The following is a 14,354-nucleotide window of genomic DNA, read 5'->3' as shown; positions in this document are numbered from 1 at the left end:
CTACCTCTACCAGGTCACATAGATCAAGAAGCACTTGAGAATCCTACTAAATTAATAATTCAGTTTTTAATGCTCTATAATTACTCGTACTGGGAAATTTTTCCAACAACATCTAATCTGTTTATTAGAAAGCTAATGTTTTATTTAGAGCTGATAAACGGTGCCAGTTTTCCCTTATGGAGCCCCTCATCTCAAAATAGTAACTGTGCCTAAGTGCCATCTACATTGTAAAGTTTGCTTTCACATGTGTACTTATTAACTGAAGTTGAATCGGATGAGGTGAAGTGACCAATCAGGAATGCTTCCATTTGTGCTTTTATGGGTATTTCAGCTCTGCCACAGTAATGTCATCTTGGGGTCTATTTCAGTTCAGCAGCCTGCTTCAGAACAGCCATGACAATTACTAGGACATGCTAGATGGATGTTAACAGAGGAAAAGATGGATTAGATTTTTAATCATTAGACAAAGATTCCCACGATTCCTTGTCACTTGTGGTTCCAGCTGCGGTCTCTGTGGGGTTATCCCCCACAGAATCGACTACGTCATTGCGGTTTGTCAGCTGATCCCAGGTTGCTTTACACTTCCTATTCTGGGGCTTCCTCCTCCTTCCCAACAGTTCAGTAACGAGTATACCACACACATTTTGGCAACAATGAATGGGATTGTGAAGTAAAACAAGAGATTGACCAGGTGCCTTTTATCTCATGTATATGAATTAATTGCAAAAAACGTCCAGTGTAAACCAAAGTAGTCTGGCTTATAGGGAGACTTACTTCACATGGAAGCAATTCTTGTGAAGTGGAAGTTGATAAAATTGGAAAAATAGCATCTCAAATTCGGAAAATTTTCCCCAGGGCCCTCAGCCGTTTATTCTCCACACATTATTCTGGTTTCCTTCTTTGCACGAAATTACGGACGATAATGCCACGCTCTCAGTACCCATCTTAAAATATTAGAAATCATTGCAGATAGTTAATATCCTTTTGTAGTGATTTATACAGTTCCCATTCCCCTCTTATCTAACCCATTCTGAAAAGTAAAGTCTATTTGCAATGGTTACCTTTCATGGTTACTGACAGGCCAAGCCTCCCTTAAGTACCAGTCAGAATAGGTTTAGCTGCTGTGAGAGCCTTGCCCCTTTTAATTGATCAGTTCGTGGAAACTGATGTAACAGTGTTAGGTAAGTAGGTCAAGCACTTTCAGAGACACTTGGTTATTAGAGTTAAAGGTCATTAATCCTCTTTACGTAGTCAAATGATATGGCCCTCCTTTTGGATTATTTTTCAAATCTGTATTTGAAAATGTGCTACGCAGTATTATAAAATTTGCTGAGGTGTATTAAAGTTACCACTTTATAATAGTTTACCTTGTGATGATGAGTAACACTGCTGCTTCCTAGATGTATTTTAAGGCCTGGAAAATGTAAACAATATGAATCTGTATGTTAAACGTCTCAGTTGCAAAAAGATTTTGATATAAAAGTAAATTGCTCTAAGGTTTGTGTTATGCTTCTTTACTGTGTTATTCCTGTCTTTTAATTCCAGTGTGGTTGAATCTCTGATGTGCATTCTTTTTCCTTTGTGTCTGTGCTCTTGAACATATATTTTTCAGAAATCTGCTATATGTGAACCCTCAGAGTCTGAACTTTGCCAACCGCCAAGGCTCCGCCCGCAACATCACTGTGAAAGTGCAATTTATGAACGGAGAAGATCCAAGCAATGCAATGCCGGTACACAATGATTTTCCAAAACATGAAGATTGTTGTTTTTGAATCTTAGTCAAGCTATGAATGTAATATCTGTCAGACCTTTTAGTGTCTTGGCAACTTTTATTATGCAGTTGGTAATAATTAAAAGATACATTTTTCATTATCTGATTTATTGTAAAACTGTTGTTTATTCCTCAGGTAATATTTGGGAAGTCAAGTTGTGCTGATTTCTACAAAGAGGCCTACACTGCAGTGGTGTACCACAACAGGTGTGTTTTGGTTAGGGATGGGTATCGTTTAGGTTTTATCCGATACCGGTGCCAAATCGGTACTTTTGAAACTGTGCCGGTGCTCAAACCGGTGCTTAAAGAATGGAGAACACAAAATTGGTCCAAAAACCTCTCATGTTCAGCTGTTTTTTTGTAAAAAGATAACAATGTTAGCCTTTTCTGCAGCTATAGAGGATTTATGGCATCACTCTTGGCTGGAAGCAGTGCTTAATCAATGGAAAAAAACACTAACTTTGTCCAAAAACCTCTCATGTTTAGCTGTTTTCCACTTTTTCTTTGATCATTTTAGCCTTTTTGGCCAGGGTGAAGGGAGTATCTGCCATCAAACAAGAAGACAGCCTCATGTAACTACGACCGTGTTTGCTAGTTCACCTTACATGCATTAATGTAATAACGTGGTTAGCCTACTCAACGTAAATTACACACGAACAACATTAAGCTACTCACGCAGAGAAGAACAGCTGCTGCTGCATCATCATCCGTCATCATTTCTGCTACACTGGCAGGGCTAGGGGCCAGGACTCTCCTCTTCGGGGTTTTTGGGGGATATTGCTAACTCCGGGTCCGATAACAGGCAACCCACGCACAGTAGATGCGCTCGGTGTGAGGTCTCGCAGCAAGCTATCATACGGCGCATTTCTCGGCTTTTAAAAAAAACGCTATGCGTCGCCAGGTGTTTCATCGGATTTGAGGTATTACCTCCTTTGACAGTATCACAGTATCAGCTTAAAGCACTTGTTGCAGGCTGCTGAGTTTGCACATTTTGCTGTGAAGTACAGCCAGACTTGGACCGCTTCGCCTTGGTCATTTTTAATCTGTAGCTCTGCTCTAAAAGAACGCACGTACCTGGACCCGCCTACTATCCTCGGAAACGTAAAATGATTGGCTAGAAGTGTATCACAGCTCAGGAAAAAAAAAGCACCGAAATAAAGCACCGAAATGTGTGCTGCTTTTCGGTCTGGTTACTACCGTTTATGCACCGGACACCGGTACCCATCCCTAGTTTTGGTTGAAATAAGCTACATAGTGTGCTGTTTCAAACGCATTGTCAAAAATCAACTCTACTCAGAAAAATCAGGAAAAAGGATGTTAACTTTGATCTGTATCAAAATGAGAGAAAAACATATCCTAAAAGACAAAACACAAGCAGATCAGGTAAAACATCCTCATTGTTTAGAGGACAAAAATCAAGCGTTTGGGAGAAAAAAACCCCCACTGCAAACCAAGGAATATATAGAATAGCATTTATTATTTACCAAAGTTGTAAAGAGCCTTCTTGCTGTGAGGTGACGGTGCTGATCACTGCACCAGCATGCCAGCTTACAATGGCCAGAAATTTAAATCACCACTACTTCAACATCACTGTAAAGTCTGTGCTTGTCCTACATTCAGTGCTATTTTTTTTAGAACTGGGTTAAGTTCATTTTTAGATGGTTTCAAGTGGTGTTCATTTTAATAACTAGTGTAAATTGTTGACAGTGCCTTTGTTGTTATTTATATCTGAGTGACAGTGGCACTTTGACTAGGAATTTGCTTCAAAAGAAGAAATGTCAATACAGTTTGCATTTCGCTTAGAACTAGCAAAAAATATTTTACCATGTATATCTCTAAAAATAAGAAATGCCATAAGAAAGAACTTCTTTCTCCATCTTGAATTTGCTGTTGGTTTTAATGGAGGTTGCCCTGCCAATAACCTACAATCATTTCCAATAAAAGTTTCTCCTAATGCTGTTTTTGCTCCAGGATTTTTCCTGTTCTGGTCCAGAACCAAACTGTTTCTTCCCATGAGAAATCAGTTGCCTTCTATGACCCTTTTAAGCAGTTTGGGTTGTTTCCATCCTTGAAGCTATCTTAGTAGATCTGTTGATGGGCTTACTATAGCTGTGGTTGTTTGTTTCTGAATGTTTCCTCCTGAGGGACTTGTAAGAATTCAGCTGAAGTGAATAATAATGTGTTTATATAATTTCTTTGTTTTTAGATCACTTGACCTGCTTTACTTGAGACAAATATTCCCAAGTTAAAAATTGAGGGTGGAAATGGAATATGTTTAGGTCAATTGATATAAATATTTGTAATTGTGGGGGTGAAAATGGAGCACATAAGCCTGTTAAGCCAGTTTATAAAACAACAGGCCTAATGTATTCAATATTCTTTGCAATTAACTCTCTAAAAGCCTTCTGGGAAAGCATTGAGAAAAGCCTTTGCATATTTTCTGACTGACGTGTGCTCCCTTCAGTAACATATACTGATCACCAGTATTGAAGAGGTCTTAACCAGTGAGCAGGCAGTTAGTAGAACAGCGCACTTGCACATTTGATACAGCTAAGAAACTCTTCTACTGTTCTCTATGCCTAAGTTGTGCTTGTACAGTGTGTTCAGACAGTGGAAGATCTATAGTTATAGTGGCTGTAGCCGGAACCATCAGCCAAGTGAAGCAACATCGAGATAGCGGCCTGAACTGTATGATATGCTTACACAGTTTAATCGATTGAGTGCAAGCCACTCAAAAGAGATTAGTTCTCAATTATCTGACTCTAAATGATCAGTTTGTGATACTCATGAAATTCTTTTTTTTTTTTTTTGTTTTTTTTACTAATTGATGTAGATCTCCGGACTTTCATGACGAGATTAAGATCAAACTGCCCGCCTCTCTGTCAGACCACCACCACATTCTTTTCACCTTTTACCATGTCAGCTGCCAGCAGAAGCAGAACACACCACTGGAGACCCCTGTGGGATACACGGTAAAATCATGTGATAATGCACGTGTGTATAATTTCAAATTTGTGCTCTGTTCTTTCATAGCTGTGAATTTAGACACACCCACTTCAAACCCCATTTGCAAAAAGACACAAATGAAAGAAATTTAACTGAAAATAGCACAAGTACAACATATGGAAGGGTGAAAAAAAGATTCATTTATTTAGCGAGATGTTTACACAGCCTATAAATCTTTTTCAAAACAGTCACTCACATTCTCCTAGTGAATTTAGAAGATGTATGTGTATTGTTTATCATTTATCTCTCTTTTTTTGTGTGCAGTGGATTCCCATGTTGCAGAACGGGCGTCTGCGAACGGGACACTTCTGTCTGCCCGTGTCTCTGGAAAAACCACCACAGTCCTACTCTGTTCTCTCCCCAGATGTAAGATGCATTTTTTAAGCTTATATTGAATGAAACAAGCATAATGCAGAGAGATGAGCTAAAGGAGAACTTCTAATGTTTCTATATTAAATATAACTAGTGTTCTATATATGGGATTCCCAGGATGCACTTCAGAAATCATTAGTATATAATACTGCATTATCACAAGCAAATCAGATAACCTGGCCCTTCCTTTCATTGTTTCTCTCTGTTATGTAAGGGCCACTCGGATTTACTCTCCCGTTATTGTACCTTCAGGTCCCTCTCCCGGGCATGAAGTGGGTAGACAACCACCGAGGAGTATTCAATGTAGAAGTGGTCGCTGTTTCAACCATCCACACACAGGTAATAGTACTAAGCACAACGGCTTCACAGTAGCTACAGTAGTTTTGTGCATTTTTCAGATTCATTAGTTAAATTATGTCCTAGAATGTAAAACCTTAGAATAGCAACATAACCTGTTATTTTGAAACAAAGATGGACAGATTTATTATTGTAATGTGACTCAAAATATTTCACTTAACGTTAATAGAAAAACATTATTTTCACACCTAAACTGTAATTCTTTCCCAGCACCAGTTTATTAGGTAGTGACTCTTACCTTACCAGTAATTTACTGAGGCCTACTCCATCTCTGATTTGACTGTGGTGTTGGGAGGGGCTTGACCATGGCTTCTAGGAACCCAGCTGGGACTAATGTGCTCATAAATCACTGTTCTTGGCACAGATTAGACTTGTTGGATTCTCCTGTGTACTTGTAGCAATGTTCGGCTTGCGGTTTTTACTCGGGGAGCCAACTTGCTGGTTTAGCAAAGAATACAGAGGAATAGATCCAAGCTTACTTTTGTTGACTTTCTTCCCCTTTAGCTTTTTCATCCTTGTACGCAATTGTGTTTTCTAATTCTTGCCCTCTTCTTCTCTTGGTATTTTTTTTCTATCCATTAATCTTTGTCACATTTCTTTCTTCCTTTATCTCCTTTTTACGTGATTTTCTCTGTTTGCCACTTCCACATTATGGTACTGACATTTGTTTTTGCCAAAAAACTTTCTCTCTCTTATTAACCTCATCTCTACCCCCATTCCTCCAACTCTCCATCATTAGGACCAGTACCTGGATAAGTTCTTTGCGTTGGTGCATGCCCTGGATGAGCACATGTTCCCAGTAAGGATAGGAGACATGCGAATCATGGAGAACAACCTGGAAACTGAGCTCAAGTCCAGCATTGCAGCACTAAACTCATCCCAACTTGAACCAATAGTTCGATTCCTTCACCTTCTACTTGACAAGTTGGTGTTGCTGGTAGTGCGCCCGCCCGTCATTGCTGGACAGATAGGTATGATAAAGGCCTGCAACAGATAAAAACGAAAGGCTACACTTGTAATTATGTTAACTAGCAGAAAGCTCTTCTTTTTGTCTTTAGTGAATCTTGGGCAAGCATGTTTCGAGGTGATGGCCTCCATAGTGAACCGGCTTCATAAGTACCTGGACACCAACCAGGACATGCATGGCCGCAACAGCCTGCTGTCTTCATACATCCACTATGTCTTCCGCTTGCCCAGCACCGACCCCAACTCACCCTCGCCAGGTACAGTGACTACAGTGTCCTCCCATTTTTCTTTATCCTGAATCTTCTTCTATTTTCTCCTTTTAAGTTAACCCCTTTCAACCCTTAACTCATCAAATCTTCCTGCCATAATTTTCTTAATCTATTTCTTTTCATCTTTTACTATTTTTTTCCTCCCACATCCATTTTGTCTTCTACCTGCTCAACACAGACACCAACTCATCCTTAACAGGTAGATATGGCCAGCGTCTGTACATCACAACAGATTTAGCCTTTGGATAAAAGTTACAGTTGTTTTTTTGGTGTATTGACTAGGGATGGGTATCGTTTAGGTTTTATCCGATACCAGTACCAAACCGGTACTTTTGAAACGGTGCCGGTGCTTAAACGGTGCTCGAACCGGTGCTTAAAGAATGGAGAACACAAAATTGGTCCAAAAACCTCTCATGTTCAGCTGTTTTTTTGTAAAAAGATAACAATGTTAGCCTTTTCTGCAGCTATGGGGCATATAAGGTATCACTCTTGGCTGGAAGCAGTGCTTAAACAATGAAAAAAAAACACTAACTTTGTCCAAAAACCTCTCATGTTTAACTGTTTTCCACTTTTTCTTTGATCATTTTAGCCTTTTTGGCCAGGGTGAAGGGAGTATCTGCCATCAAACAAGAAGACAGCCTCATGTAACTACGACCGTGTTTGCTAGTTCACCTTACATGCATTAATGTAATAACGTGGTTAGCCTACTCAACGTAAATTACACACGAACAACATTAAGCTACTCACGCAGAGAAGAACAGCTGCTGCTGCCATCATCATCCGTCATCATTTCTGCTACACTGGCAGGGCTAGGGGCCAGGACTCTATTCTTCGGGTTTTTGGGGGATGTTGCTAACTCCGGGTCCGATAACTGGCAACCCACCCGCAGTAGATGCGCTCGGTGTGAGGTCTCGCAGCAAGCTATCAAATACGGCGCATTTCTCGGCTTTAACAAAATGCTATACGTCGCCAGGTGTTTCCTCAGATTCGAGAAGTTACCTCCTTTGCACAGTATCAGCTTAAAGCACTTGTTGCAGGCTGCTGAGTTTGCATCTTTTGCTGTGAAGTACAGCCAGACTTGGACCGCTTCGCCTTGGGCATTTTTAACCTGTAGCTCTGCTCTAAAAGAACGTACGTACCTGGGCCCGCCTACTACGCTTGCAAAGGTAAAATGATTGGCTGGAATCCAAAGTGTATGACATTTCAGGAAAAAATAAAGCACCGAAATGTGCGCTGCTTTTCGGTCTGGTTACTACCGTTTATGTCATGGCACCGGATACCGGTACCCATCCCTAGTATTGGCTTGTATTTGGTATATACAGGTTTTTGGGGTTTTTTGCAGTGGCTTTTGTTGTTAAGCCATCCACTGCCAGAAGTGTTAATAAACTACTCTGAAATGATGGGTTAATTACTGGATAGTTAGGTGCAGTGGCTCATCGAAGTCCTATTTTCCTCATTTTCTTTCTGTTGTGTGTCACCAAAGGCCCAGGAGGGTTGGGAGGTTCGGTTCACTATGCCACCATGGCTCGCTCAGCTGTTCGACCAGCCAGCCTTAACCTCAACCGCTCCCGTAGTCTTAGCAACAGTAACCCCGACATCTCCGGTACGCCCACCTCTCCTGACGATGAGGTCCGCTCCATCATTGGCAGCAAGGTAAGGTCTTCAAGTCATAAACGACCCTTTCTCTGAGTGGTCATTCAGTTTTCTGTTAAATCTTTAACGAAGCACTAAAATTCTTACATGTGGTCCAAATGTGGCCTGAACGCACGCTCATATTTTTGGGAGCACTTTGCTCTAAATTTGGCTCATACATACTCCATGTGGATGTCAGATACTGTAGTTAATTATTTAACACTGTTGTAATGTAGGAGCTCTTGCTCTGTGATGTATTTTTAGACAGACTCGTGTAAGGTATTTGTACTGAATATGTGTATCTTAAACCACACAAGGTAGAGGCCTCCCTCTGCACAGTGACCCACAGTTTTATCAACATGTAAACTGCATGAGCGTTGTGCAAACACAAGCTTGAACATCTTATCTCTCCAACCGTTGTACGAGCAACCTGTCACACACATATACTCACTCACTCACATGCTATGCACAAATAATGCTTATTATGCATTGTGAAAAATGTACGTTGTATTTAGTTTAAAGTCAAATCAGTCAAGATTAAATATTGTTTCAATAGCCATGTCTTTTCTGAGGACTCTAACAGTAGTATAGTCTCTTCAGTCTTTTTTTGATTTCTTTGTTCCTTTTTATTTCATTTTATTCTTTTAATTGAGGTCATGTATTTTGTCTCATATAATTTGGGAGTTCCCACTTCAAACTTTTTTTTCATATAACCCCCTCAAAAAACCCAACAAATACGTGAACAGTGACTGAATGATGTAATGTGCCTTTCTAATGGTCTTGCTATATTTGTAACCATGACATGATGGATGCAGCCCCTTTTTTTGATGAGTTTCCTTTTGCTGCTAATACTTAACTAAACCATTCTTCTCTTGTCTCTTAGGGAGGGGTAGTTGTTGTTGGGGTGGGGGTTTAACGCAGAGAAGGAAAGGGAGAGAGAGAACCTTTGTGCTTTGCTCCTATGTGGTGATGATTTTTAATTTACTGACAGCTAACCGTTTTGAGGCCCTTGGCATCGTCCAGCTGTCCTGACCTCTGAACCTCTTTAACTTGTCATTATTCCTTCCCTCCTCCTTCTCCCCCCCGTGCTGCTCGCTTGTTCCCTTGCTTCCTGCCTGCCTTGTGTCCTTTGACCCTGGCCCCCCTAGGGCTTAGACCGATCCAACTCGTGGGTGAACACCATGGGCTCTAAGAGTGCCCCCTGGGGATCCAGCCCTGGGTCCGCTCCAGAAACCATGCAGGTGGTTTTATGAATGCCCCGTCCTCCACTTTGCCTCACGACAAAAACAACCTACACTTAAGGGATACTGAGATATTTGGAGTTTTGGCTTAGTTGTGTGCTTTGCTGGAATCATTAATAGCGAGGCATATCGGGTATATCAGTGCTTATCCATTCTAAGGTTTTTCATTTTTGTGTCTTTTTATTTTGTCATGCTCACACCTTTCATTAATATTTTCAGCCTATCCTTCAAGCTCTTTGCAGTGGTTTTAAGTGACCTGGCTGTGATGCGGACCACATTTTGCTTTTTTAAAAATTCAAAGTACACATATTTCTAAACCACACACAAAGTGGCTAGTATCAAAGACTCTAAAGACAAAGACATAAAAGACCAAAACTTCAGAATATTACAGTATTCTGTTATACCTCAAGTCACAACCCTCCCATTAATCCCATACGTGGGAGTCACAGCCGCCTCCATGACCCTCCAGTCATGTTAGTCTTAGGTGTCAGCCCTCTTTGCGAATCACATCTAACACATCTCTTTTTTTCTCTGCATCTGCATTAAAAGTAGCCAAAATTAAGATGTATCCAAATATAGGCCAGAGCAATCCATGGTAGCAGTTTCTCAGATATTGTTGACCTCTCTTCTGGGTTTACTGTGATCAGTCATTGCTAGCCTAAATCCAACACAATCTTTCAGAGAATAATTGGGTTGGTAGAGAAAACGAGAGTTGTGTTAGAATTCCATCAGCAGACTAGTCGTTCTTTTTTTATGCTTTTTTTTTTTATTTATCTCTCCCCCCCCCCCCCCCCCTTAAAAAAAATCCCTCTTTCCCTCTATGGATTTCCTCTGCTCTCAGCTAGTTAACCTGCATGACCCTCTCCTAACACCCCTCATTTCAACCACAGTTCATTTATTTCTGGAGCATGGTATATCTGTGAGTGTGACTGTGCATCTACGTGTGTGGTCTTTGTCTGCCTCAATTTCCATCTTAATGTGATCTTAAGTCCTCTGTCATTTTAATTTGTCATAACATATTAATTTATACAAATATAAAAATAAATGGGCATATTGTAGCCATAGAATCACACCTAGCTTACCACAGTAAATGTGCATAGACTGGCAGAGCACATTCATAATAAGCATTTAGCATAGGATGTTGTCCAGCTACCTGCAATAAAACCATCTCTGAGGTCTTGTATTTACCTGGAGGGATGCAGAATGGCTCATTATTAAGCAATGGCTACAGTGTTGCACAAAAGCATTATTAATGTTGAGACTACATTTGATTGCACTTTTGTGTAGCCATTTTGCATCTCTACCATAAGATGCTCAAACTATTGATGTATCAGCTGTTTTAGATTATGGGTACAATGCTTTTCAAGTGCTGTGGCCCTGTCCTGTGTCTGTTGTTTTGTGTCTTCATGTATGAAAATGTCCAACAGATCACAAAAGTGTGTGTGTGTGAGGGGGCTGTGTTACTCAGCACGCACGTTTTGCCTGTGTGCTGAGGAAGAAGGTGCAACCCCACTCTCTCGTTGCTCCTCCACTAACCTTGCTGTCACCGTTCCATTCATCCCACTCATAGGCCATGGAGCGCTGTGGCAATCGCATGTCTTCGCACACTGAGAGCGCCAGTTTCTTGCAAACTTTAACAGGACGGTTGCCCACAAAAAAGGTAGAGCCACTTGCACTGGGGGAGGAGCCGACCCCCAGCCACCTCTTGTCCTCCTCCTCCTCACCTGTCTTGTCTGTGGATGTGTGCCTCTGGATTGATTGATGTCGTATTTGGTTGTTGTGGAGTCTTGTTGAATGCTGTATGTCACCGATCTGCCTCTTGTTCTCAATATGAGGATATTTTGATGTGATGTGAATGTTGGTTGTAATCTGGCTAACACTGACTATTGGAAAGTCTTTTTTTATTGTCCACCGCTCAGTCACAGAGTGCAAATTGTATCTGGTTTTCATTTAAAAAAATCTGATACTGTTTGACTTTCAGTCAGGTGCTATGTTACCATAGGACATACTTACCAGTAAACATACAGACAGGTGGGCGGGTATGTTTAGTGTCGTATCGGGACAAAGTTCATAATTTTCACTTAGGTTGAAAAAATTCAATTTATAATAGAATTTTTAAGCAGGTGTAGTTTACTTGGTGTTTTATACCAAGCTGTGTGTCTGCTATAACAACCTTAAACTCTTTAATAAAATAATTCTTTCCAGTAGGCAGTACAATACAGGTTTAAAATGATGTATTTAAGACTTACCAGTCTGATGAAAAGTCAGTATGTTAGCCAGACTTGTGGTGGATTTTAGTGTTGCATAAAATACACACAACTCGAAAAATGTTATTTTTGCATAATAAGACGACCAAATGTAAAAAAAAATAAATTAATTAATTAATTAAAAAATGTTGTTCTTTGTAAAACTAGAATTATTTTTCTGTCTTTAAAAGAGAGAAATGTATTTTAGTCATATACATTAGGTCGCACTACAAAATACTGCAGTTTCCATGGTGAAAGGAGTGCATCATTTGTTAAAAGCAAAAATGTTGCACACGTCTATAACAGTTTTTTTTTTTTATTAATATCTAACTGTCTGCAATGAAGTTCATTTTCAGCTTTGGAGGAGCAGAAGCTTTACTGGGCTGTCTTGTTCTTTCATATAGAGAATCTAGTACGCGTTCTTATTTGTTCTATATTCCTGGTCACAACAGTTGATACCTGCTAGCAGGTTATGTCTGTAGCCAATCTAAAACTTCTTTTATGTCATAACCCATGAAAATAAATACATTTTGAGATCTATCTGACCAGGCGAACTAAGTATAGATTATGCTTGGTTACTTTTTCTGGTGCCTCACATTATCTCTGTCTGGCTGTACTGCTTTCCCTTTCCCTCTCTGTCCATCCCTCTTTCTTTGTCTCCGTTTTGATTTTCTGACTCAGCTCTTCCATGAAGAGTTGGCTCTCCAGTGGGTGGTGAGCAGTGGAAGTGTACGTGAGGGTGCTCTGCAACAGGCCTGGTTTTTCTTTGAACTCATGGTAAGAAAACAAAATCTGTTTAACACATGTGGGTCTGTCTGACATTGTTCTTTTTGTGTAAAAATAAAAAATAATATTAATAATGATAATAAAACTTGCCAACAGCTTATGTTTTAACCCAATGAACACCTTTACCTCAGGTGAAGAGTATTACCCACCACCTTTACTTCACTGACCGCTTAGAGTCACCCAGGAAGAACCGTTTCCCAGAACGCTTCATGGACGACATCACAGCTCTGGTCAGCACCATCGCTGGTGACATTGTGTCTCGCTTCCAAAAGGTAAATAATGACCCAGTTCTGTGTCTTGAGGTGTTTGTAAGAGGCTTGTCAGTTTGGATTGGAACAGGAATTTGCAGGATTGTTATATATGGGAAAGTTGGAAAAAGGAATCTTATGAGTTGTTAAAACTGTAAAAGAAGTTGTATGTTCATATATTTTTGTCATTTCTGGACATTATTTTGTGGCATATTAAGTTTTGGGGTGTAATTTCCAAGGCATGCCCGTGACATGTATAAAGCATGTTTTCTCATCCGTTCAGGATCTGGAGCTGGTGGAGAGGCTGAACATGAGCCTGGCCTTCTTTCTCAATGACTTGCTGTCAGTTATGGACCGAGGTTTTGTCTTCAGCCTGATTAGGGCATACTGGAAACAGGTAAATGAGTTTGTTTTTCTCGGTCTTTTGGTTTTTAATTTTTAAATTGCCATGGCTGTCAGGATCAGTATGACTGGAAAAAAGCCAGGTGAGTGCCGAAATTTCTGATTAGGCCTTCATTAAACTATTTAAAGCGTGGATCTCCTTTTTGTGCATTTCAGCTTTATTTACAGCACTATAACAGCCTAATATGTGATGACATTTCAACACTTTCCTTTACTGCACATGCTCCATTTTTGTTTGTAATATGTAAATGAGTATTTTCTGTTACCTTTTTCTAGGTGTCCACAAAGCTTTATGCTTTACAGAACCCAACCCTGGAGTCTTTGCGGCTTGATTTCTTAAGGATTGTTTGCAGTCATGAACACTACGTCACCCTCAACCTGCCCTGCAGCCTGCTCACACCACCTGCCTCTCCTTCTCCCTCTGTGTCCTCAGCAACATCGCAGGTCAATTTTTACTCTTAAAAGGCTGAAACTCTGAAAATTTCAGCGTACAGATGTTAGATTTATGTACAGTCCAACACTATTAATAGTGTCTCTTATCTCTCACAGAGCTCTGGCTTCTCCACACACGTCCAGGACCAAAAGATAGCCAACATGTTTGAGCTGTCTGTCCCCTTCAGAGAACAGCATTATCTGGCTGGACTGGTACTGTCTGAACTGTCAGTAATACTGGACCCAGACAATGAGGGGTGAGAAGATGTTTTAATTAAGAAAGATTCTAAATGTGAATGTGTTTTATTGTCTGAATCTTCCTGTGATTGAGCTAAAACATTCCATTTCGTTTCCTTTTAAATTTGTTTTGCTTCTTCTCTTTCGTATTGTGTGCTGTAGGATGTTCGGTCTGCATAAGAAAGTAGTGAGCGTTGTTCACAACCTCCTTTCCAGCCACGACTCTGATCCTCGCTATGCCGACCCTGAAGTCAAGGCCCGTGTTGCTATGCTTTACCTGCCTCTTATCAGCATTGTCATGGAGGCACTGCCTCAACTCCACGATTTTACAGGTACAGGTGACATTTTTAGTATGAAGCAGCTTAAGAGTTAGCAATGTACGAATCTTT

General features: G+C 40.4%; 1 protein-coding gene across 17 annotated transcripts in view; it reads left to right on the top strand.

Moving 5' to 3' along the window:
* Positions 1-14,354, top strand: part of dock7 (dedicator of cytokinesis 7) — a 52,939-nt gene that overhangs the window by 24,337 nt on the left and 14,248 nt on the right. For 10 of the 17 annotated variants that reach the window (XM_085386547.1, XM_085386546.1, XM_085386541.1 and 7 more), the window contains exons 15-30: positions 1,613-1,730; positions 1,908-1,978; positions 4,605-4,743; positions 5,042-5,143; positions 5,402-5,488; positions 6,246-6,477; positions 6,565-6,729; positions 8,225-8,394; positions 9,522-9,614; positions 11,185-11,274; positions 12,542-12,637; positions 12,778-12,918; positions 13,178-13,291; positions 13,573-13,740; positions 13,846-13,985; positions 14,128-14,297. In XM_085386547.1, coding sequence (XP_085242673.1) covers positions 1,613-1,730; positions 1,908-1,978; positions 4,605-4,743; positions 5,042-5,143; positions 5,402-5,488; positions 6,246-6,477; positions 6,565-6,729; positions 8,225-8,394; positions 9,522-9,614; positions 11,185-11,274; positions 12,542-12,637; positions 12,778-12,918; positions 13,178-13,291; positions 13,573-13,740; positions 13,846-13,985; positions 14,128-14,297 — 2,096 coding nt within the window. The remainder of the gene's footprint in view (positions 1-1,612; positions 1,731-1,907; positions 1,979-4,604; positions 4,744-5,041; positions 5,144-5,401; positions 5,489-6,245; positions 6,478-6,564; positions 6,730-8,224; positions 8,395-9,521; positions 9,615-11,184; positions 11,275-12,541; positions 12,638-12,777; positions 12,919-13,177; positions 13,292-13,572; positions 13,741-13,845; positions 13,986-14,127; positions 14,298-14,354) is intronic. The other 7 variants (XM_085386552.1, XM_085386551.1, XM_085386549.1 and 4 more) reach the window with 2 other exon arrangements.

The sequence above is a fragment of the Rhamphochromis longiceps genome, linkage group LG17 (genome assembly GCF_057381845.1).
Source record: "Rhamphochromis longiceps isolate RC_006_pf linkage group LG17, R_longiceps_female_GT1.1, whole genome shotgun sequence".
Taxonomy (NCBI): Eukaryota; Metazoa; Chordata; class Actinopteri; order Cichliformes; family Cichlidae; genus Rhamphochromis; species Rhamphochromis longiceps.
This window is presented reverse-complemented; position numbering and strand designations above follow the sequence as displayed.